This window comes from Porites lutea, chromosome 1 (genome assembly GCF_958299795.1).
Source record: "Porites lutea chromosome 1, jaPorLute2.1, whole genome shotgun sequence".
NCBI classification, from domain to species: Eukaryota; Metazoa; Cnidaria; class Anthozoa; order Scleractinia; family Poritidae; genus Porites; species Porites lutea.
Window position 1 is genome coordinate 526,922 of NC_133201.1, and position 22,102 is coordinate 549,023.

At 35.5% G+C, this 22,102-nt stretch overlaps 3 protein-coding genes across 4 annotated transcripts; 2 read left to right on the forward strand and 1 right to left on the reverse strand.

Annotated features, from left to right (window-relative positions):
• Window positions 1-29: 29 nt before the first annotated feature.
• Window positions 30-4,900, forward strand: LOC140941222 (transmembrane protein 26-like). Its single transcript, XM_073390204.1, has 4 exons — window positions 30-376; window positions 739-880; window positions 2,197-2,517; window positions 2,970-4,900. The coding sequence occupies exons 1-4, from the start codon at window positions 111-113 to the stop codon at window positions 3,489-3,491; spliced, it is 1,251 nt and encodes a 416-aa protein (XP_073246305.1). The 5' UTR covers window positions 30-110; the 3' UTR covers window positions 3,492-4,900.
• LOC140941205 (28S rRNA (cytosine-C(5))-methyltransferase-like) lies at window positions 4,824-14,310 on the reverse strand. 2 transcript variants are annotated; one of them, XM_073390194.1, is made up of 22 exons: window positions 14,141-14,310; window positions 12,785-12,830; window positions 12,640-12,691; window positions 12,520-12,560; window positions 12,298-12,368; window positions 11,966-11,996; window positions 11,759-11,843; window positions 11,563-11,658; window positions 11,417-11,472; window positions 11,121-11,206; window positions 10,517-10,610; window positions 9,917-10,022; window positions 9,641-9,730; window positions 9,409-9,496; window positions 8,799-8,939; window positions 8,401-8,490; window positions 7,793-7,842; window positions 7,521-7,610; window positions 6,928-7,050; window positions 6,461-6,558; window positions 5,904-6,028; window positions 4,824-5,511 (listed from the first exon to the last, which is right to left on the reverse strand). In XM_073390194.1, the coding sequence occupies exons 1-22, from the start codon at window positions 14,232-14,234 to the stop codon at window positions 5,336-5,338; spliced, it is 1,929 nt and encodes a 642-aa protein (XP_073246295.1). In that variant the 5' UTR covers window positions 14,235-14,310; the 3' UTR covers window positions 4,824-5,335. The 2 variants fall into 2 exon arrangements, with proteins under 2 accessions (XP_073246295.1, XP_073246286.1); XM_073390185.1 differs by having other exon boundaries at window positions 11,557-11,658.
• Window positions 14,311-14,490: 180 nt separating this feature from the next.
• Window positions 14,491-21,829, forward strand: LOC140933416 (E3 ubiquitin-protein ligase TRAIP-like). Its single transcript, XM_073382968.1, has 14 exons — window positions 14,491-14,684; window positions 15,466-15,490; window positions 15,861-15,996; window positions 16,406-16,445; window positions 17,187-17,221; window positions 17,512-17,554; window positions 17,892-17,968; window positions 18,572-18,666; window positions 18,798-18,905; window positions 19,251-19,338; window positions 19,437-19,526; window positions 20,112-20,200; window positions 20,384-20,527; window positions 21,141-21,829. The coding sequence occupies exons 1-14, from the start codon at window positions 14,621-14,623 to the stop codon at window positions 21,433-21,435; spliced, it is 1,329 nt and encodes a 442-aa protein (XP_073239069.1). The 5' UTR covers window positions 14,491-14,620; the 3' UTR covers window positions 21,436-21,829.
• The last annotated feature ends 273 nt before the right edge of the window (window positions 21,830-22,102 follow it).

Sequence of the window (22,102 nt, forward strand, 5' to 3'; positions counted from 1 at the left end):
TGTATATGGCAAATGTAGTGTCCACGGTCACGGCTCAGTGAAAGAACGTCAGCGAGTTAGCAAGTGAGCTGTCGCCGGGAAACCATTAAACAAAGGAATGTGAGTAAGGAATGTACGTGGAAAAGAAACAAGAATCAAAGATGGAGGAAGAATTGACGAAGAAGGAAGGAATATGGACGAAGTTGTGGAAGTTTCGACCGATCTTTTACGCCGTGATAACTCGAGTAATGTTCTTTATTCACGGATTCATGTCTGTATGGCTTCTTGCTCACTGTTTCAAGAACCCCATGTACTGGGTAACCATTGCTGGCGTTGTGCTGTTGTTTTTCGAGATGATGTATACGCTTCTCGCTCGAAAAGGACAAGAATATAAATAGTAAGTAACGTTGTGTTATCATTTTTTTTCTTGTACATGCCTACAGTCTGAAGTCTGCGTGGAAGAATAATGGCGGCTGACCGCGGTGTTATTACAGTCGTCTGCAATAAATTGACATGACATGCTTTGCTTGCATGCTTTGGCAACCTGAACAGTGTTCCCCTGTACCCTCCTTTAGATAGTCCCCTACTAAAATAAATGTTGTCTCGGGATTCCTACTCGAGAAATTATATGTTGATATTTGAGTAGAAATTATAGTTCAGTGGCCTCAAAAAAGTTCTATGGGTAGTTAATAGTCCCTTCTCATGTAATGCATGTAGTTTGTTATATCAATGTCACTTTGATTGTTCTTTTTTTTCCAGTTTCTGGCCCAGCTGTTTTTTCTACATGTCCACAATGATTCCAATTATCTGGGTTGCAGAATTAGAATTTCTAAATGAACGTATTCAAGCAGCCAATGGACGAAATGACACATCCTCAACTCCCAAGAGTCCTATCCCTGGGGTAGGTAGTTTTCATAATAAACTTGAACATTAAGTTATTGCTTCATTGCTTAATAAGCAGTGGGAGGTGCGCTGGCCTGGGGGATCGCTCCAGAGGTCAGGGTTTCTCTGGTCTCCAAAAATTTTTTTTCAGCCCTTCAGGCCTCACTTTGGTCTAATAATAAGGGGAGGGGGGGGGGGGGGGGCAGGTGCCCCAGGCCACCCCTGGATCCGCTACTGGTCAGGTTCGTAATGTTGTGTTCTTGGGCAAGACACTTTAGGCCCATTTAAAATGTCGTGCTACTGCTGTGCTGAACTCAATAGATCGAATTAAATTCGACTTTAGCACTACAGTAGCGCGACATTGGAAACCAAGTCGTGCTACTGCTGTGTAGCATGGCAAGCCTTGCCATGCTACACGGCAGTAGCTCGACTTGGTTTCAAATGTCGTGCTACCGCCGTGCCGAACTCAATTCCTAAATTATAAATACATTAGAAAATATTTTAAAGTTTGCTAAACTGTTTCTTTATTTTTGTGTTTTGTTCTTGGCAACAGCCGTTCCATTTGACTGTCATTGTGTGAATTAAATTCAACGTCTGAAACCAAGTTGTGCTAGTGTCATGCTGCAGTCGAGCTACTGTCGAGCCAGCTAAGCACGGCAGTAGCATGTCAATAGGAACAGAAACAGGCCTTACTCTCTCACAGTGCGTTGCTGTACCCAGTTATGTAAAAGGGAACCCCGAATTTAATGCTGGTGGTAACCCTGCAATAGCCTGTGCCAGGCTCTCAGATAGTATAGTGGGAACGTATTAAAATGAGCAAAGCGAAAATAAGACTCGCACGACTTGGGAAAGGGGGCGGTGGCAGGGGGATCTTCACGTTTTTCGCATTTCTTTTTTCTGAACGACTTTCCACCACTATCTCCGAGCCTGGAACAGGCTAACCCTGCAATGGTCTGTTATCCTGTCCAAGGGAGGAATATAACATTAATATTCTTAGTTGCTTAGAACTACAGAAACTGGGTTAAACTCTGACCTGATGAGGCACTTGGCTTGTATGCAGACTTTTTACCTACTTTCACCTCAATTAACACTAATGGGCAGCAAAAAGGGTCGGTTGCTTTTTCCCCTCAACAGAAGTGAATGAAGAAAGATTCTTCAAATTTTGCTGACCGTCAAGCATTGTCATCTCTCTTTGTGCCACATTTTCAATACAGTTGCTATATTTACTCAAACCAGCTGCCTACATATACTGTACTTTTTTTTTTTCCAACCTGTTCCTTTTGAAGTGTCTTGTTTTCGGAAATAACTTTTTTCTTTTTTTAAATTTACTTTCAGTGTTTTGGAAATATAAGCACACAGACTTTGGCAAGACAGGTGTGTGAGTTGGGTTTGATTATTGGTATGATCATAGGCCGATGGCTGTTACCCAGAGGAGAGATAACCCGTGACCAGCTGTCTGCACTTTTGTTGGGCTATGTTGGTACAGCAGCCGACACCTTAGAGCTATTTGAAGTTCTAGATGAACAAGCTGTGAGCACAGATCAGCAAGTAAACCATGCTGTATTAGGTGTGTATACCTGGAGCTTGCTGCAGTTCTGTCTTGTCACAACAGCTACCACTGGAAAAAACAACCAAATACGCATCACAAACAACAAGGTGGGTATCATACTTTTGTTAGTTTTTCTTAGACCCAAATGTGGTGTTGCAAATAGTGAAAGTAAAAAATAAATATGAAAAATGCTAGAATTTTGATAGAGAAAGATTGGTGTAGGATTAGGAACTCTTTTCCTGGAAAGACCTAGGTCTCTGTGCATTCATGTTTGACGCCCCTCGACCATATTTAAATGGCATTTACTGGCAGGATTTTTTGCAAAAATGCTTCAAATGTGATGTTTTTGCTTGTGATGCACGTGTTTGCAAACATGGTGCAGCAGTCAAGGGGTCAAACTGGCAAGCAGGGGACCCAGGATCAAAACATTTGACCTGTAGCAGCAGCTCTCTTCTGTCATAATTAATCTTTTTGTTACCAAATGATTGGATTTATAACTCTCAATGTTACTGCAAAGAAGGAAGGTATAATGTTAAGAGCATTGTTTTTTTCCTTCCAGGTGAACCCTGATGATGTAATAAATCGTAAGATTAGTCTGCATAAGTATGGGAAACAAGAAGACCTCAAAGAGAGATACATTCAGAGATTACAAATGAAAAGGAGACAGACAGAGATGAATATGATGCGTGGAAAAGGGTTTAAAGGAGTTAAAGAGAAGAAGATCAACCCAATTACTACTGCTCGTGGGGAGGTGAAGGAGATTTCTCGTCGAGAAATGTTGCTTCATGGAGATATATTTGGAATCCTGACTGGTATCTTTATGCAGGATGGTCCATTTCTCATTCTACGACTACTGCTTATCATAAAGTACCAAGTGTACAGTGAGATGCACATTTTCTTTACTTGTAAGAATGCCATTGCTTTAAGCCTCCTTGTATATAGACTGTGTATTCTTACATGCAGTGGTGAAGATGAGGAAGATGTAGAGCACCAGCAGCAGGAGTCAAGATTGCAGAATGTTCAACAAGCTGTGTTAAGTGAGAACTTCCAAAAGGCTGGTGCAATTCAGCTAGCAGGATAGATAAATAGTTAACTTCCATTGACTTTATGTGCCACTGACTCCTGAATTTACATCTAAACCTGACATTTTTCCACAGCTGCTAGAGGTTGATGTCCTCTATGCTAGGTATTTTTAGGCAAGGTCAAAAATGTCTCTTTTCAAAGGGATCTCACTTAAAAACTTTCCAAGTTAACTGCAGTGGCCATTTAGAGAGATGTCTTAAGTACTTGAGGGTACATGTAATATATATTGTATTAGTTACGTGAGCACTGACTTGTTTGGTGGAAAACAGAACAGGAAAATGTCAAACTAACCCTAATCCAAATCTCCAGTTAATTTTTCCAACCTCCTCCCTCCCACCAACTTCAAAATCTTAGTGACAGTCCAGCCAGTAAATTGAATAGTAATTCTCATCATATTTCAGTCATGATTCAATCAATCACTAAATCTGCATACACTTCTATAAGATTTCTCAAATCTAGTTACAACTGTCATTTTAAACTCCTACTTTTATTAAATAACTTGTCTTTTTGTTGCCACGGTGCAGTGTAGTGTTGATGTACATATATAACATGTTAAAACCTAAAAAAAGGAGATTACAAACCTGCATTTTACAATGACACCCTTCTGGTCACAACATGCACATTAATAAATTAATTATTACTTATATAATCTTTTTACATGTTGAACTATATGGATGAAATTTTCCTATGGACACTCTGTAAACTTCTTGTCTTCAAAGTCAAAAAAACATTATTTCATTGTCAGAACACAACCCAAAATGGGTTACAAATGCAAAGAACAGGATTGTCAAAAAATCAAGAATGTATCACACTGCCATGTTGCAAATTAACTTTGTAGGTACTTAACTTGTAAGACTTTATTTACACACAACATCACCTTGGTCATATAAAATAAACTCACTTGCCAAAACAGACCTTTAAACCAATACCAATGTACATACTTTAAGTAATATATCAAACATGACATGCAGTGTTTCATCACCAGATGAAACACCGAGAAGAGAGTTGAAAATACGACGCGCAGCGGAGTATTTTTGACGAACTTCGAGGTGTTTCATCTGGTGATGAAACACTGTGTCGAATGTTTGATATTTCTTCTCAAACAAAATCATTTTTGAAGGAGAAATTAAGGATGCAAATACTAAGCAGTGTTTCATCCGATTTCCAAACACTCATTAAACATTAATTTCCTTTGTATTTTCTTAATGAATTATTAATGAGTTTGAGAACCTGAGATCAGGCCCAATTTTAGCAGTTGTTGTACATATTTTTATTTACCAAGTGAAATGAAAATTGAGCCTTATTTCAGGTTATACATACTTTTGCAATATTTTTGTATATAGTAACAATATTATTTTATTCTTGTCATTTATTATTTTTTCAATAAAATGTTGAAAAGAACTCTTATGAAGTGTACTATTACTGAGTGTTCACCAATTTGGAGAGGCTAAATCGCTATGTGCCTATAGCCAGTGTGCATTCATTAATGGGATCTTTGTAGAGCATGGTGTAGATGAACTTCATTCCCCTGTTTCTTGGTGTTGTGGAAACCATTGTTGGTTTGCTTTTGTGTTGTGGTTTGGGTATTGTTTTGCCCCTTTTCAATCTTTAGCATCACATCATTAGGTGATTGCACCTGTCTGCAACACCAAGAAAAAAAGCATTTTTTAAGGGGGGATAACTACACAAGGGAGGTAAATCAAGTGAGCAGTGAGAATCACCGGAAGGCTGTGGGTATTTTGATTGTTCCATGGGAGTTTTGCGGATGCACTGAGATACCAATGGCTGGAAAGAACAGCTGCTGGCTGTCAAGCCCAATTTTATCTGGCAACATATTCTGTTTCAGCTTGTCTTTGGTTTTCTTTTATCAGCATTTTTTCTAAATCCTTTCTTTGTTTTAGGAACCCTGAATTTCTTTTTCTTTTTCTTTTCTTTGGTAGTTTGTTTGCTGTTGCTATTTTCTGTGTCTTGTTTTGGTTCAGAAGTTTCATTCACATTTTCTTTTTGACCAGTGGTCTCTGCAAAAGTAAACAGAGAAAATATCATGAGACAGGGCAATATTTAATACGAATAAAAAATTGTTAACATGTTTTATTTAATATCTCAGCTCTTTAATACATTTATTTTACTTTCATATATTGATACATTATAAGGGATGGAACTTTTGAAACACTGGTGTCAAAGCAGGGTAATTGATGTAGGGAGACAATAAAAGAGACCATCCATGAGAAAATGAAGGTGAAGTTGGCAGCAGTGTGCAACTGATAACCTACTGTTATTCTAGCAAGAGTTAAGTCACTTTTTTAAAAAACCCATAAAGTACATATGTAAATGTTATGGCATTTGTAGAAGACTGCTATATTTTGTGCCCTGTTGTTTTGATAACCAGGAAGTATGTCCAGATTCCTACCTTCAGTCGCAATTTTGTTGGAGTATTTTTTCAACTTGGCAACAAAGAAGCCATCCATATTGTGAGTGTGAGCAAAAAATCTCCTTGTCAGTTTAAGAGAAGGATGAAAATGTCTCCCTCTAAACCTGAAAAAAGTAATTTTATCATAAGAATAATAAACAAATGAATGGATGATTGAGCAGAAAAACAACTGAAAAAATTATCCCACTCTTAGTAGATGAAAAGATGACAGAGCAGAGAAATACCTGACCTGTATAAATTATCCCTTTGTTAGTTCCTTTTTATTTCTCAGGAAATAACCAAGAATTAATTTGTTTTAAGTTACTGTTAAGTTTATAGAAATGAGGAAAAGAATGGCCACATAGGGCTCAGCAGTATCACTGAAAGATCGTTTCCTTTCAATTAATTGAATAATCGTTGTTGTAATGAGTATAATGAGACTAACAAGATAATTTAATATTTTTGTTGAAAGACTAACCTATTTTCCAATAATATTATATAATAATAATTAGCTTTACTAGTGCCAGAATGTTGCATATTTTATTATTTTTCCTTACTTGGTGAATCCTTCTTTACCAAAGTCGAGCCCAGTTGCTACAAGCTTGACATGTCTTTTACTGAGGGCATAGTCAATTACCCATTCATTTTCTTCTACCTGTTGAATATCAACAAACAGAGTAACATTAATGTGCCAGTTATTAAAGTGCCCATTAGCTGTGAGTGTTTGTTGATGCTACAGCTCTTTTACCAGGAAGGACCAGTAGCTTGGTTCTGTTCACCAGTCCGTGGATTATGAACCTCTTGTGTGCAGTGTGTATATATTACTGTACCATTTCTGTTGATGAGGCTCCTGCGAAAAGTGCAAGAGCCTCAAGGTGCCATCCAATTAATAAGCCTTGAATAATATTATTTCAATTTTCAGTCTTTCACTTAAAATTAATATAACAACTACACTACAACTATTGCTAATGACTTGCATCATATTTTACACAGTATAAAACAAAACAAAAGATAAATGGCTTACAAGAACTGAGCAGGTAGAATATACAATATAACCACCAGTGGATGACTTAGCATCTGTAGCATCAATTGCTGCTAATAAAAGTTCTTTTTGGATATGAGAACATCGCTGGATATCTTTTTCTGTCTGCAATACGTAAGCAAAACAATTAAGCAAGCAAATTAAAGAGGGGAAAGGTGGTAAAAAAACACACATTACTTGGGAACTGAAGTGACATTAAAATTAAACAGCAAAAAATTTTTTAACAATATGTCTCCTGATAGTAGTGTTCACCTTGCTATTGATCGTGACATTTCAACCACCTACTGCTGGTCGTCTTCATCAGGTGATGATATTGATTTATTAAATGGGACTTAGTATGGGTAGCACTATGGTTGACAGTGAATGGTGCATCATGAATCTCACTAACGGTTGGTGGGTTTTGCCTCAATGCATTAGCCAACATCTGACTCATGTTAGCTAGGCAGCTGTTATTAAGACTATATAAAAATAGGAAAGAAAAATCTGTTCCATGTATGCAATTGAATGCAAATCAGTACAATAGTAATATCTAAAACTGTCGTAAAGAGAAGGGTGAGATATTGTTATAATAATACCTTGTTGATTTTGACAGACTGATCTTTTGATATGACTCCTGTGCCACTACATGGAGCATCAAGCAGAACACGATCAAAACCTGCCATCACCTTTAACATAAAGATCACCGAAAAAGTTATATAAACTATGAGTCATTAAGGCACTGACTACCAGGGTGAGTGTAACCTATACAACAGATGTCTCTGAGAACCTGACTGGAAGATGATAGAACTTTGAAAGTACATAATGTAAGAACAACAATGGAATGCTGGTAGACATATTAAGCAAATACCTTGGGGAATGCTCTACCATCATAATTGCAGACCAAAGTGTTGCTTATTCCTTTAAAAATGAGAGAAAATAGAACACCATAGTTTAAGTATATCATATCAAGTTCAATAAGTTATGAAGTGAGAAAGGTACTGATAATAGGGAGCTTAAGCAACAACGGCTACAAAAATGTCACAAAAAAATGAATGCTCCCTACTTTAAACTTTATGACATTTTTTACTTTTATTGCATCTTGTTTAATTTCTCAAATTTTGGAAAACTTTTTTGGAGTTGAATTCTACAGGACTGTATCAAAGTTCAGGAAAATAATAGGAAGTTGTTTTCTACTGTTACCATACTCAACAAAACAAGAAATTAGGCACTTTTACAGCATAATCCTGCAACAAGGTCAAAGAAATGTACAAAAAAGCATGATGCACGTGCAGAGAGCTCTGTTGTTTTGCTAATCTAAACCTCTTGCTTTTCTTGTTGCTATCCCTGTTGTCATTGCTTAAGCTCCCCAATGTCACCATAATGGGTCAATGGGCCCAGTAATCAGGTTTCACTGTACTTAATGGGTCTGTTCTATCATTGGGGAGAAAAGAGAGTTTTCAATTCTCATCAACTCACCTAATCTGTGGATATTGGCCACCAAAGCTTTTGTTCTCTCCCTTTTGGCATCATTAGCTACCACCAAACCGGTGTTCTTCAGGAGTGAAGCTACAGAAAGGCAATGTTAAAACAACTGTAACTTAACATGTTTCGGAATTGAAAACAGCAAAGTTGTAAACAAATTTTGCAGTCATATGGTGGTAAAAGACAATAGAAAGGTTGTGAGTTATGCAACAAAAACAGAAAGCACGTCTCAGGTGTACATGTACATGTCAATAGTACAGGTGTAGGCACTGTAGTGACCTAAAATTTAATGATGAAAGGGGTGAAAATTTCATAATCCTCTATCCACTATTAATACTAACAACTACAAACCAAGAGCAAGTTCCAATCAACACATCTGATTATATACTTACCAATGTAGGTTGTTTTTCCTCCAGGAGCTGCACACATGTCCAGAATGCGTTCTTTCTCCTGAGGTGCTAAGGCCATCACAGGCAGCATGGAGGAAGCCCCCTGTAACATGTAGTGTCCAGCTAAGTATTCTGGGGTTGCTCCTAAAATCAGGAACAAAGGTTAATATATGTCTTTGAAAACCATTTGAACCTACTTTCTTTACCAAAATGATTTTAAAACTGTTCTGTTTTGAATTTATATGGTAATTTGAAGTTGTCACATACATAAATAATAAAAACTGCAGGCAGTTTTTGGGTTTTTCAGACATAAATTATAAAATTGTTTTGTGAAAATACAATGAAATAACTACCAATAATAATTTGAAGGCATTATAAGTATCTATTAGCAAATTTAGAAAATTAAATGAAAATGCTGTCATTAAATAATACATGACATCCATTAGATCACTTTGTTTGAATTAGGGTGATGAACACTCAGACCCTGATGTTCTAATGTAAATGTCACTAGATGTACCGGTACATCAGTTTAATTTGTAATTTGTCAGTCATTGGACATATAACCTGAACACAAATTTTTAATACATCACCACAGATAGTGTACAAAGCTTACCAATAGGCACTGAAGAGTCATACACAACCAGTCCAACTTTGGACCATTTGCCAATTGGATCTAAGTTGACTCCACGGTTGATGAGAGCCTGTAGAAAGTGGGAAACAATGAAGCAGCAAATTCATAGGTTTATTAAGCCATTGTTAAATGAGAGAAGCACTGCATTATTATAATTACAGTCTTCCTTTTTTTAAAAAAATGAAAAAGTCAAAAATAAATATTGATGGTGTACCTGGGCAAGATCTCTTCTTCTTGTCTTTAAAGTGTTTGTTCTTATTGTTACTGGTCTTTGCACTTCATTTGCCTCAAGAAATTCTAGAAGCTATAAGAAATCATAAGACGTGATTACAGTTATCTAGAAAGATACACAATAATAATTGTTGAAAAAACAGATTTTACTTAATTATTTGAATTATGAATATTAAAACTAAAAAAATTTCGTATAAAGTAATTTGTCTTTGTAAATAATTTTAATTTCATTTTTGCTCAGTCTCTCTTGCTGTTTTACCTCATTCAAGGGAAATAGCTCCACAAATTTTTCCATAAGAAATTTTCCATAACTATAATATGTACAAAGGTCATTGAGAAGCAGTTCAATGTATTCCTGTCTGGACCTGCAATTAAACAAAGAGTACATGTGTACTAACCCTTTAAACCCTAATATCAAAATTCAAATTCTCATTTGTTATCCCAGTCATTTTCAATAGAACTAGTGGGGAGAATTTGTCGAAGTATCAATTAGCTTGTGTGATCATGTCCTCAATTCTCATGACCACTGTGTTTTATAAAGCAGTGATATTACGAGGAGAAATTTGACACTGATCACTCTCAGGGCTTAAAAGGTTAATGATATTTCATTCTTGAATCAAAATTGCTGACAGATGGTGACCCTAACCTCAGTAAATTTGTGTAAGAACAACGACTAGTCAAACTTCTGAACAAACAACTTCTATAAGTTATTTAAAAAGACTGAAAATCTTAAGTCACCAATAATGCGTCATCATCAAATACGACAATTTCCCTCTTGTCAAAGTGAGTATTATGACTGCATTGATTTGAGATCGATGACACTACCTAAAAAAGATGCCTCATGATTTGTTTATATTACCTTCCCTCCTCGCGAGCATTGTTGAAGTTACTGAGGGCCTGTAGGTTGTCTCTGATTCTCTGATTGATCAACGCTAAATCAGCATGCTCATTTGCTGTGGAGGAATCATGACAACTTAGGGTGTAGTTGTTTCAAGGAAGCTTGAAAAAGTTACTGCTGTGTACAGGTGGTGGGTTACACCTGCGACCAAAGACTCCATTTTTGCCTGGGTCCATGTAGACCACAAAATATTTGCAAATAAAAGTGACGAGTCCCTTTCTTTTACCTATATTTGTTATATTATTTATAAGGGTTACATAACAAAGTTGAACCTCTACCTAAGCAGTTACTTGTAAGGAAACCTCTATGATATGGACCAGACACTCCTGCATCACAAATTAATAACAGTACAAGATAGTAAAAAAATGAATATACCCACATAATTAGTAACCTCTGTTAAGTGGACAAGGCTCTTTCCCTTTATTGTTCATACTATCAGATTATGGTCTGTACAAACACAATTCATGTATCTTACAGCTGGGGCTTTGTGCTTGTTGCTCTTTTCAAACTTTCCTTATTAAATGTTGCACATAATATTGTAATAAAGAGTATACTCTAAATGTACCTTCTTTCTCAATTTCTTGACCACTTGGAAGCACAAACACTTCTGTTTCAGAAATGTTAGTTTTTAACTCTTCTTCTGCTAAAGCCCTGGCAAAGGAAAAACAAGTTTACAACCATTACAATATTGTAAAACTTATGGACCCATAATGTAATTTACAGGAATGAAAAAAAAATCTGACTTTAGAAACACCAATAATAGTTATATTATTAGTACATGTGTTAAAAATTTTAAGTCTGTACGTTAAATGTTTTAATATTACCAAATTGCATTATATCCACTATCTGAACAAAACTAACTTGTCTCTGGCCTTCTTTTTGTCCAGCTTTTTGGATTTCTTCTCAATGGGAAGCATCTGAAACAAAGATTTCAATATAAATTTAACGTAATATTTTCATTTTGATCAGAGTCAGACATGAGTGCACCATGGGGATAATACCTCCTCCTCATCATCATCATCACCATCAACATCATCATCGCTGTCATCATCGCTGTCATCTTCTTCATTGCCATCACTTTCACCGTTAAATTCATCAGCTGGCTATAGAAAATATGAGATAGAGAAAAATTAATTGAAACATAAGTGTTCACCAACCTATAGATAGTTTCATATTCAGTTAGAAAATTGACCACAACTTTACCATGTCATCATCATCACCATCCTCATCATCAGTACTTTTCTCCTGTGCAAGCTTTAACCAACTTTTGTTCTCATCACTGAAAGGTCTGAGTATAAATTTTGGGTTTTATCAAAATTTGATTCATATTTATTTAAGATTACAGGAACTTATACTTTAAAAAACAAAATTTAAACAGAATTAAACAGTTTTTAATTGAGCAATCCTTACATTGACTTGAAATTCAGCTTCACTTCTTCATCTAGGAAATTAACAAAAAAAGTTGTGGTAAATTTTAGTCTTCAGGGGGGATGCACTTGAAGAAGATTTATTTATTTTTATTTTTTTAAAACTTTTGTCAGTGGAAGATCTGGGGAAGAGGCCTGGCCCTAAGGCTGACAGCTTGGTCAAGACAATTTTCTTCCTGAGTTGGCCTGTTAATAGACAGCTTCTCACAGTCTGGATCTGTACGTTAACGTGGACAAAAATGAATCTTTTTTGTGGTATATATTATAATGTTATGCTGGTGCATGTAGATCAGTACTGAAACAGAACAATCATACCACTTGAATCTTCACCAAAAATGTCCTCAGCTTGACTTCTGTCCTCATCATCACTACACTGCTCAAGATGCCTTTAAGAGTAAACAATATACAAATATGTAAACATATCATACCCTGGATTTTTATTTGGTCTAGCAATTGATAATGCCACTGACCCACTTCTGCTTATTACATTTAAGAATCAAATACTTGAAACAGATGTATCATCAGAAGCAAACTTACTTTTGCGATTTCTTTGTCTTTTTCATCTTTTTGTTCTCAGGCTGAAATCAAAAGAATTAGAAACAAGCTAAAGAACTGAAGTCCACCAAACAAATTTTTGTCTGATTAACCACAAATTACCTTATCACTGAATGAAACAACTTCATTTGAATCCACTGATTCTTTTAATTTTCTGAAAAAAAAAGTTGTAGACACATTAATTTTATACACTAGTTCAAAGAGTTACCAGCGCAGCTAGTACTCCTAGGTACAAAGGATTAATTACCTCTTCTTAGCCTTTCGTATATGATTTTTCTCTCCACCATTTTTAACTGTGAAAGGAAACAAACATGTAATGAACTTCACTGTGGTAGTACTGGATAGAAATATCTTACGAACTACCTACATAAAATCCAGGTACAATGTAATTAGGATTACTGGCCACCCTTAATGTTTTTAGAATGTCAGAGCATATGAGAACAAGAGGATCCCGTTTCACTGGGTGTATATATAGTTATATTTAGGCAAGGTTAAACTCAACCATCAGTGCATGGTCACCCATGTCAGCTTGTTTGAGGTCTAGTTCAAGTGATTCACAGTGTTTTATCTTTATCAAATAATTTAAAATACATTAAAAAGTTTGCTGAGTACTCTGTTGAGGTTTCTCAAACATAGGAGAAGTTCTAACATCCCACCAAATACCAGTATTCGAAATTAGTTCATGCTATATCAGGGTACAAAGAAATTCATTTTTACAGCTTGCCATTTGGGCAAGCTGAAGCTAGCATTCACTAGCCCAGATGTCATTTCATCTACCCCAAAATCTTTTCGACGAGCAGAATTGATGTCACAGTTCTTCTGTTATTCTAATTGCTCAAAAAATATCACTTGCCCATCGGGAAAGTTAAAAACAGAATTCACTAGCCCGATAGCAAAATCCACTAGCCCCAGGCTATCGGACATTACTTTCTTTGCACGCTGTATATACATGCATATTATATTATTACTATTATTATCATTATTATAATAATTATTATTATTTTTATATTCCAAAGTCAACAATGTACAAAGCACAATTACTTTTAAAAGTTATTTTCCCATGAAGGGCATAAGCTCATGGTATGCTTTTTACTTCACGTCTGCTTCAAGATGGTACCATTTTACAACAACGAACAATACAGAAGGGCTCTATTCTGTTGTCTCACCAGTTAGGATGTTTTCTTAAAGATGCAAAGAAGAAAGGAAAATGGGATGGATTCTGAAGAATGAATACCCCTTTATAATGGACTCCTTCTGGCCAATCTTATACACCAATATTTTTTAAACATTTTAATGCCAAAAAACATAAGCTTAATGCTAAACAACGCATCCAATGCAATTCATTGAAGGTGTATAATATTATGTTAATTTACCATAATTTTAAGAAATAGGCTATTGGGTGCTAAGCAGTAGCTATCATTAACCTAACTTGTTGCTCAAGACATGCTTGCTTAAATGTTGCATAAATGGCTTCTCCATATCCTTATTGAGTAGAAAAAAAAACTCAGAACGTATAATTCAGCTTATCGAGTATGATTTCAGCTGGGCATCGTTGACCATGTTAAAGATAGCAGAAATGTTTACATCAGAAACATCAGCTTACCAAGGTCTGCTGGTAATTCTGGAGCAGGCTGTTTCCTTGCTTTCCTTCCGGGACCTTTTGGTGCGGCTTCATTTGATGATCTGTTTCTTCCCATTTTCGATTAAGACGGACAATTCTGTAAAAAAAAGCCAAAAAACTCTATTGGTTCTTACAAACCTCGCACGTGTGATTGAAAACGGACCGATCATTGCAAAGGGGTCTGGGAGTCTGGGAGCGATGAATAAACGTCTGCCTGGGGTTATGTCTGCGGTGGCTACTGTTGAGTATGCGTATTGGCGACTTATTGTGGAAGCGGGAGTTTTGTTTTCATCGTGATGCTATAGAAGACATAGTTTTATGCCGTTTTATGCAGTTTGAAATGGACAAACATTTAAGGATGTCTTAAATTTAGCTTCCAAAGATATCAAGATCTTCCCCAAGTGCTAACTGCAAATGGCGACTAGGGAATCAAATTAGCTGTTGTGACGAGCAAAAGTTGAGATGCTTCGTGCCCGGTGTAGCATCTGTACCGAAACTATCCAAGACAATGCAGCTTGCTGTCCTTGTATCTTTTGTCATAAGCAAAATTAATAACGTTCACTTTTGAGGATCTGGTGTAATTTTGCTTAATGTGATTTCATTGCTCATCAGAGGATTTGTATATCACAGAATCTTAAGCTTAATAGGTTTGGATTATTTTAGGAGAGTTGTTTAGTCTCTCTCCTGTTACGGTAATTGTTCCAATTTTTTAAAGACTTCGAGCTGCTTGCTCTGCTCAGTTGTTAGATTTTGTTTTTTTCTGTCCAAAAAAGCTAAAAAAGAAGGTGCCCCTTTTGTCATGAGCGTGAAATAGAGTTGAAACACATTAAATGTTAGACACTGGAAAATGGTAACCCTGGAAAATACGTTACTCCCGGGCGTTACTCTAACCCCTGTAGAGGTGTGGAGAGTTTCCTAACATGGCTTGTATGTTACCCATATGTGACACCATGTCACCCATGCTGTTTGCATCAACAATGTGAAAAGTTGCTTGTGAGGAGTCATACAAAAATAACTGTTATTATTCAGTGATTATTTTACTGTCAAACTCAGAAAACCCTTGAATCCCTTAAATATTTCAGGAATAGCAAATGAGTTTTGAGGAATCTTAATAAAGTTCGGGACACCTAAGCAAACCTTAAAACCACAAATTAGTAACCATTTGCTGTTTGCGTTTTCAAAATAAATGGTTAATTTGGTAAATTAAATATTTGTTAATTTAATTAATTTAATTTCATATTAATTTTGTTTTAAAAATAATAATGATGATTATGATGTGTGTTTCCTTGACTCAGTTTGCTACACAGGTGGTCATGTTTATCACCTGCAATGGTAAGCTGCTCCTTGCTGTAGTTGTTTAATTAGATCACAATTAAAAATCAAGGGTTCATCTTCAAAGTAAATTAAATATTGCTTTGAATACTCTTTCATAGTCTGGACCAATCTCAAGCAAAAATAATATTGAGCTTTGACTGGAACTGAAACCCTAAATCACTTTATTACCTGCATCCCTGGTATGCAGGTTACACAGTGAGTAGGGGTGCAGTTGTAGTAGGTGAAAGCTCAATTTTTTTGTTAGGTTTGTTTTTGATTACATTGGACTTCCTTTATATTGTTTGTTCCTTAGACAAATGAGTTCACTTAATGAAGTCTAGTACAAAATACAACGTAATATTAATTATTTCTTCTTTGATGCATGTAGCATTGATAGATGGATCACAGAATGCAGTCGCACCTGCCCAACATGTCGAAAAAACACTTCCAAAGCATTGTTATTGTTCTTTGATGGGACAGATGTAAACAGTACACAAATTGGGGATGATGTGGATAGCCTACAGGTATGACTTTACTACAATGTTGTACAGTTGACTCTCTCTTAACGGACACCTCTGCAAGATGGACACCTTGATGAAACAGACACCTAGAGTTGGTCCCTGCCTTTCTTTACCCGCTTTATTCAACTCTCTGTAAGACGAACATCACTGTTAAATGGACCCTTTGTGCTGGCTCCAAAGGTGCCTACAGGGTATAAAGAGAGAGTAGACCGTATGATATCTTATTTGATTATAATGGAGAAGAAGTGCAGTACACATACTTGCAAATCCAAAATAATCACTGAAGTAGTAAAAGACTGTGAAAGGCCAGTTAAAAAGTAGTTGTTGTCCCACAGCTGTAACAAAACACCTTACTGTTACAAGTTATTATTTGTAAGACTAACTTCTGGAACTGTTGTAAATATTGTTACAGAATAGTATAGAAGAGCTCAAGTCTTTACTAAACCAGAAAGGTGAGAATAAAGTGCTCTGCATACTTGTATAGCCAAAACGAGGTCATTTTCAAGTGCGAGTAAAAAACAAAAATTAGTGTAAATATATTACAAAGGGTTTAAAAATAGTTTAAAAGGTAAGAATGCAACAAACAATAAGATGCGGTAAACATGTAAACAATAAGTGACAAAATATTTATAAAATTGAAAAGAAACAACAATAAGGCTAATGAAAACTGATCTAAACAAATAGTTTTGTGTGGAAGAAATAATCGAGACTTTCTACCCATTTATTTTTATCAGCAAATGTGTATCCAAGAAAATTCTCATCAACCCAAAGGAATATAATCTAATTATTTTAATTCTTATTATTGTATCATTCCTTTCTTCCATTCTGAAAGAGAAAAAAGGCTTTAAGCAAAAAAGCACTGTCTTAACATTGCATAAATTCACTGCCATACAATAATTGTAATTATAATAATAATTGTACAGAATTATTCTGTCCAATTACCTGACTGTGTGGTTATCTATCGTTGGGATGGGCATATTTGTATGCCAGAAGCATATAAAATGTGCTTCTGTGTATGCCCATGGAGTGTTTTGAACATACACTTTGGTGTAATACTAAGAGTTTGAGGTGATATTTCCTTATTTAATGTAAAAACTAATTTCAAGTTATAAAGGAAATGAACCATTGGAAAGAAACTTAAGTTAATAATAAATAAATATTGTTTTCTTAACGTTGTTGCTTTTGTCTTTTAGATGTAGAAATAAACTGTTTAAAACAGGAGCATAAGGTAATTCACTTGAATATTAATTGACGAATGTTTTGTATTTGTGAAAATGTCATTCTTAATGGTCAAAGGATGCTAAGAATATATTATTATGATAGTAGAATCTACACTGACAGGTTTAAGAACGTTTTTAGTAACAGAATAATTTTTAGATATGATATGTAAATAGTTTTTTGAGTTTATAAATGTAACTTAGGATATGTAATTTTATCTTAAGAAATAAAGATTATTATTATTATTATTATTATTAGTTTACGGTACTTGAAAAAAGGTTTTTCTGGCTTATTTTGTAGAAAGATCTTGCTGAACATACAGCAAAGCTGCAAAAGCAAACTGGTGGGTATAAATATTAATAGAGGTGTGGATTATTTGACTTGCTGGCCAACTTCATCATCTTATTATCCCATATATATTGTTTGTGTACATAATAAATATTACTTTGAGGTGTTGACTGGTGTGCAGAGTGGTATAAACATGGGTGTAAATGAGCTAATTTTGACACCGATTTCAAATATTGATCTGCTTGAAAGATGGAGAGGCTACTGTTAGCTTTTTTTCTCTGTGCTTTGTTTATTATCTCAGTTCGTCAATCATTCATTCCACTTCTTTCAGATCATATAAATTTCCACACAGTGTTTCTAATGTTTTACCCACATTTGTTACTTTGTTAAAGACAATGAAATAGAGAAAATAAAGAAACAATATGAGAAGAAACTTCAACTTGAGAAGTCAGCCACCACTGGGCTAAAGGTATGAGTTTCAAAAAATGTTTAAAATTATCTCTTATTATACAGTGTAAAATTGTGATAATTTGAAAACAGATATCTGAAAGCACTATTTTATATGGTTGGCACAAAGAGTCAAATAACTGGGAAGTGCTTAATTACTGTTTGATTGTTGCCAAATATAATGTTTTTGCTACAAGTGTACGCAACGGCGTCCTGGACTTTGACAGTTTTCAACTGCGTCACAACAACAAAACTGATATTCTTCGCACCATGGCTTTTAGATCTAACTGCTTATCGCAATTCAAAAAAACATGGGACAAACTTCTTTAGATATGTGAATGCTAGTGTCATTTCCATAATACTTATTCCTTCGAGCTACACTTTACTGCTGCACTGTTTCACTTATTAGGTTTGCATCTTTTTCCTTTACAAATTTAGTTTTTTTTCTATATATATATATATATATATATATAATTTTTCATAGTTGAAAGAACAAGTATTTGTAATTAATTTTTTTTGTAAATAAATAAATTTAAAAAAAAGGACATTTTAAACTGCCTTGGGGAATTTTTTGAACAGCTAATGAGTTTGTAATCATTGTAACATTGACATTCATTTTCATCAGAAACAATTGACATACTTAAAAGACAAAGAAACTGAACTTGCTGTGGCAAAAAATGAAGCGAATGAGCTCAGAGAGGGGTTTCTACAACTAAAACGGTAAGGAATCTGTATAATTTTATTTAAAGTGCTGTACAAATATTATTCTCAGAATGTTACAAGCCCAATATAATTATTTATTTTGTAGTTCCAAGTAACTAGTTTTTACTATGACTCTCACTTTATTGCAGAATGAAAGTCTTGATAGATGATAACAGCAGAGATGCAGAGGCCATGTTGCGGAGTTTAGATTCCAAGTCTTTTCCAGAAGTGATTGTTCAGCTTGTCACACTCAAAAAGTAATTTAAGCAACTTTCTTTAGGTTAAGTAGTAGTAAATTTTGATAATAAATACACTTAACTCTTACCTTGAGGACACCTCGCTATAACAGATGCCCCGATAATACCAACAGCAGCTAAATCCCAGGAAAAAATAAATTGCAGACGTTTGATTGATATAAACTCCAGCTATTATGGGTTCTTGCTAATGAGGACACTAACTTGAGGTCTCTACATTGTCCACTCTAAAGGCAGTTGACTTTAGTCGTGTATTTAAGTTCTTCATTTTCAAGTGCACTTGAGGTAGGAAATACTTGTTATCAGTCTTGTATTTAATTACTTTTTAATTTTTGCACTTGTTGACAGAAAATTAGAAGAAAAGAGATTAAAGTGCAAGGAGGCAATAGATGCAACTGAGAGAATCAAGAAGGAAAATAACAAATTAAAAATTGAGGTATGTGTAAACTCTTATACTCAAAATTATAGTGCTCACTTTTTATTTCTTTCTTTCTTATTTTGTAATGAGATGTTTTTGTCATCATCTGATCATAGTCAACACAAGTTTTAATGGAGCTGAAGAAAAATAAAGACCTCCTTCAAATGGCAGAGGAAGACATAAGACGATTGGAAAAGGAGAATAGTGTAAGTTATTCAAATGGCCATTCTGCTGCGTGGGATCAATAGTTTACATACAAAAAAAACATCATATTGCAAACATCACCACTCAAGGGAATTCATAGTCTTCCACCGTTTTTGTCTTGTCAAACACCTGCGTGGAAGACTAGGGAATGCAGGAAATGTTAGAACAATAATCTGGCGTAGAACAAAGGGCTTCAAATGTATGGCATGTGAGTGAGAACCTAAAAGTGTTATTGATATGAGATAAGGAGCCCACTTCTTCTTGACTGTAATATTTTCAGTGACTTCACAAGTTAAATTCACTGGTCTTTGTTCCTGGGTGCTGTAAATGCTGTTCAAAGCATCTTCCTGTCCTTGATATGGAAATCTACCAGGAAATAAGTCCTGCAGTGAATTAAACAGACTGAGCTTTACAAAACATTTGAGCTATAAGACAAAGTTGCTGGTGCTAGGTCCTGTATTGAAAGCCATAATAAAAAATACTGTTTATAAGGTCTAGAATGTAATTAGGTTAGCAACTTTCGTAAAAATACTGTAATATTTTATTCTAATATTCTGTGCATGCTAACTGGAGTTATCTCACATCAGAGTTATAAGAAGAAGTTGACAGCAATGGAAAGAGCATTTGCCTCCCCAAGTCCACGCAGTAGCGCTATTGGCCGCCTTATTAGAGAAAGGTCTGTCCTTTATTTTAACATCAGATTTTCATAATTTTCTACTGCTACAAAGAAGAGAACAGTAGCCTCTGTCAGAAGAGATATTTTCTTAGAAACCTCACAGGTTACAGTACATTATATGTCTTAAACATAATGAGTATTTGTGGTAAAACTGTCATGGTTGGTATTATATATCTTTTGCAGCCCAGCACCACTGGATATTAAGAGACCAAGACTGAGCTGTCCCACTCTTGAAGAGGAATCAGAAAACATCATTGTAGCAGAGACACCCTCACCTAAACCAAGAAAACAAGAACCCAAAAGTGAACTTACAAGCATTGCTGAAGAGTAAGTTCATGTGTTGATCCTCACATTAAGAAGACCAAATAATATACAGGTTTATTATATGGAGGAGAGTGTTTTACTGGGAACTAAACCACTCGTAGATTTCATACGCCACTACATCCGGGACCCGGGTGGCGTATTTTCCATATGTCACCTTTGTGAGTGTCGTATCGTTCAATGACGTCACGATTCCCGCCTTTTGCTTTTGTTGAATTGGTTTCTCCATATAATAAAAAGAACATTACACGTTGGCTCGAAGATATGAATTTTGTGTTCTCGTGGCAAGAACAATATCTCACGAGTGAGCGAAGCGAACGAGTGAGATATTGTTCTTGCCACTCGAACATAAAATTCATATCTTCTCGCCACAGTGTAATATCCTCTATGTATGTTTTATGACCTCACGATTCCAGCACTTAGTCTTTACCTCTCTTCTACAGTAACACTACTACTATGAATCATCCTATGGCAAATAAAAAGGCGTTTTTACAGTGGTATCTCGAGAAGTAAACAAGTAATTCTATGTCTAACCCAAAACTCGCTGTTTCAGGTGTTTGCCTCTTTAATGAAGCGGTCGTTGATTAATTTTTGAATTGCGTTTTGCTTTCTGTTGTAGAATGGGACTATGTGTTGTAAAGACAACAAGTATGGCTTCTCCCTTACAGAAAGCAGTTTTAAAGCCATCACAGCAGATATCACGGAAGTCAGCAGAGCAGGCTGGTGCTTCAGTGTTCAGACGGGGATATGATGGCTTGGGGGGACACACTAAATTCCTAGCACCAACAAGACCAGTTAAAACAGCATCACGTAAAGTAGCAAGACCTACGGGAATATCTAAGTTCGTTAAACAAACAAAGTTCAGCCGGCCTGCAGATCCTCCACTTCCAGTTATGGATTTAGACTTCACTTGAGAATCGTATTTACACAATATTACTGGTCCTGTGGATTATGTTCTCTTCTGAAAGACCATTATTTCAACAAAATAGAAAGATGCATCCTTAAATTTGACAATATGAATTGCAATCTCGTAATTTGGATCCGTTTCATTAAGTCCAGGAAGATATTTATTATTTACGGCAAAAATCTACGTGTAACTAAGTATAAAATTATATTTGACAAAACATGTACAGCCCAATTCCATAGGCATATGGAAATATGCTGATGTGTCTCAAAATCTAAAGAGCCTTTGATATTTGTCGTTGATTTTGTTGTAGCGTACATTCAGTATACAGGCTTTCCGTTTCTTATTTCCCCCACCTCATAGATCTTTACGAAAGCTATACCTAGTTTTTAGTCGAGCTTCATGCAAAGATAAATATTCCTATTTTTAGCCTGCGGACACAGACGTATTTCCAGTGGGGAGTAGTGACGACCGAAAATACGTCTGTTTCTGCAGGCTACTGATGTTTGTAACATGATGGAGAATACTGCAAAACGATGCAAACTTTGAGTAATGGGTGGCAGCTAAATTTGCTAACTGCCAAATGAATCAAATCAGTTGGAGTACTAAAAATCACCTTGCTGTTGCCTTGAATGAATGAACCTCTTTGTAAAGTCTGTAAATAGCAATGAAGATGA

Coding starts and splice junctions, on each gene's coding strand:
- LOC140941205 (XM_073390185.1), bottom strand. CDS start 14,234: ATGGGAAGAAACAGATCATCAAATGAAGCCGCACCAAAAGGTCCCGGA. Junction 10,611..11,120: donor TCAAGAAATTGAGAAAGAAG/GTACATTTAGAG, acceptor ATTCCTCCACAG/CAAATGAGCATGCTGATTTA. Junction 8,491..8,798: donor AGGAAAAACAACCTACATTG/GTAAGTATATAA, acceptor GCCTTTCTGTAG/CTTCACTCCTGAAGAACACC.
- LOC140941222 (XM_073390204.1), top strand. CDS start 111: ATGTACGTGGAAAAGAAACAAGAATCAAAGATGGAGGAAGAATTGACG. Junction 377..738: donor AAAGGACAAGAATATAAATA/GTAAGTAACGTT, acceptor TTTTTTTTCCAG/TTTCTGGCCCAGCTGTTTTT. Junction 881..2,196: donor CCAAGAGTCCTATCCCTGGG/GTAGGTAGTTTT, acceptor ATTTACTTTCAG/TGTTTTGGAAATATAAGCAC.
- LOC140933416 (XM_073382968.1), top strand. CDS start 14,621: ATGCTTCGTGCCCGGTGTAGCATCTGTACCGAAACTATCCAAGACAAT. Junction 15,491..15,860: donor CATGTTTATCACCTGCAATG/GTAAGCTGCTCC, acceptor TGATGCATGTAG/CATTGATAGATGGATCACAG. Junction 19,527..20,111: donor GATTGGAAAAGGAGAATAGT/GTAAGTTATTCA, acceptor ATCTCACATCAG/AGTTATAAGAAGAAGTTGAC.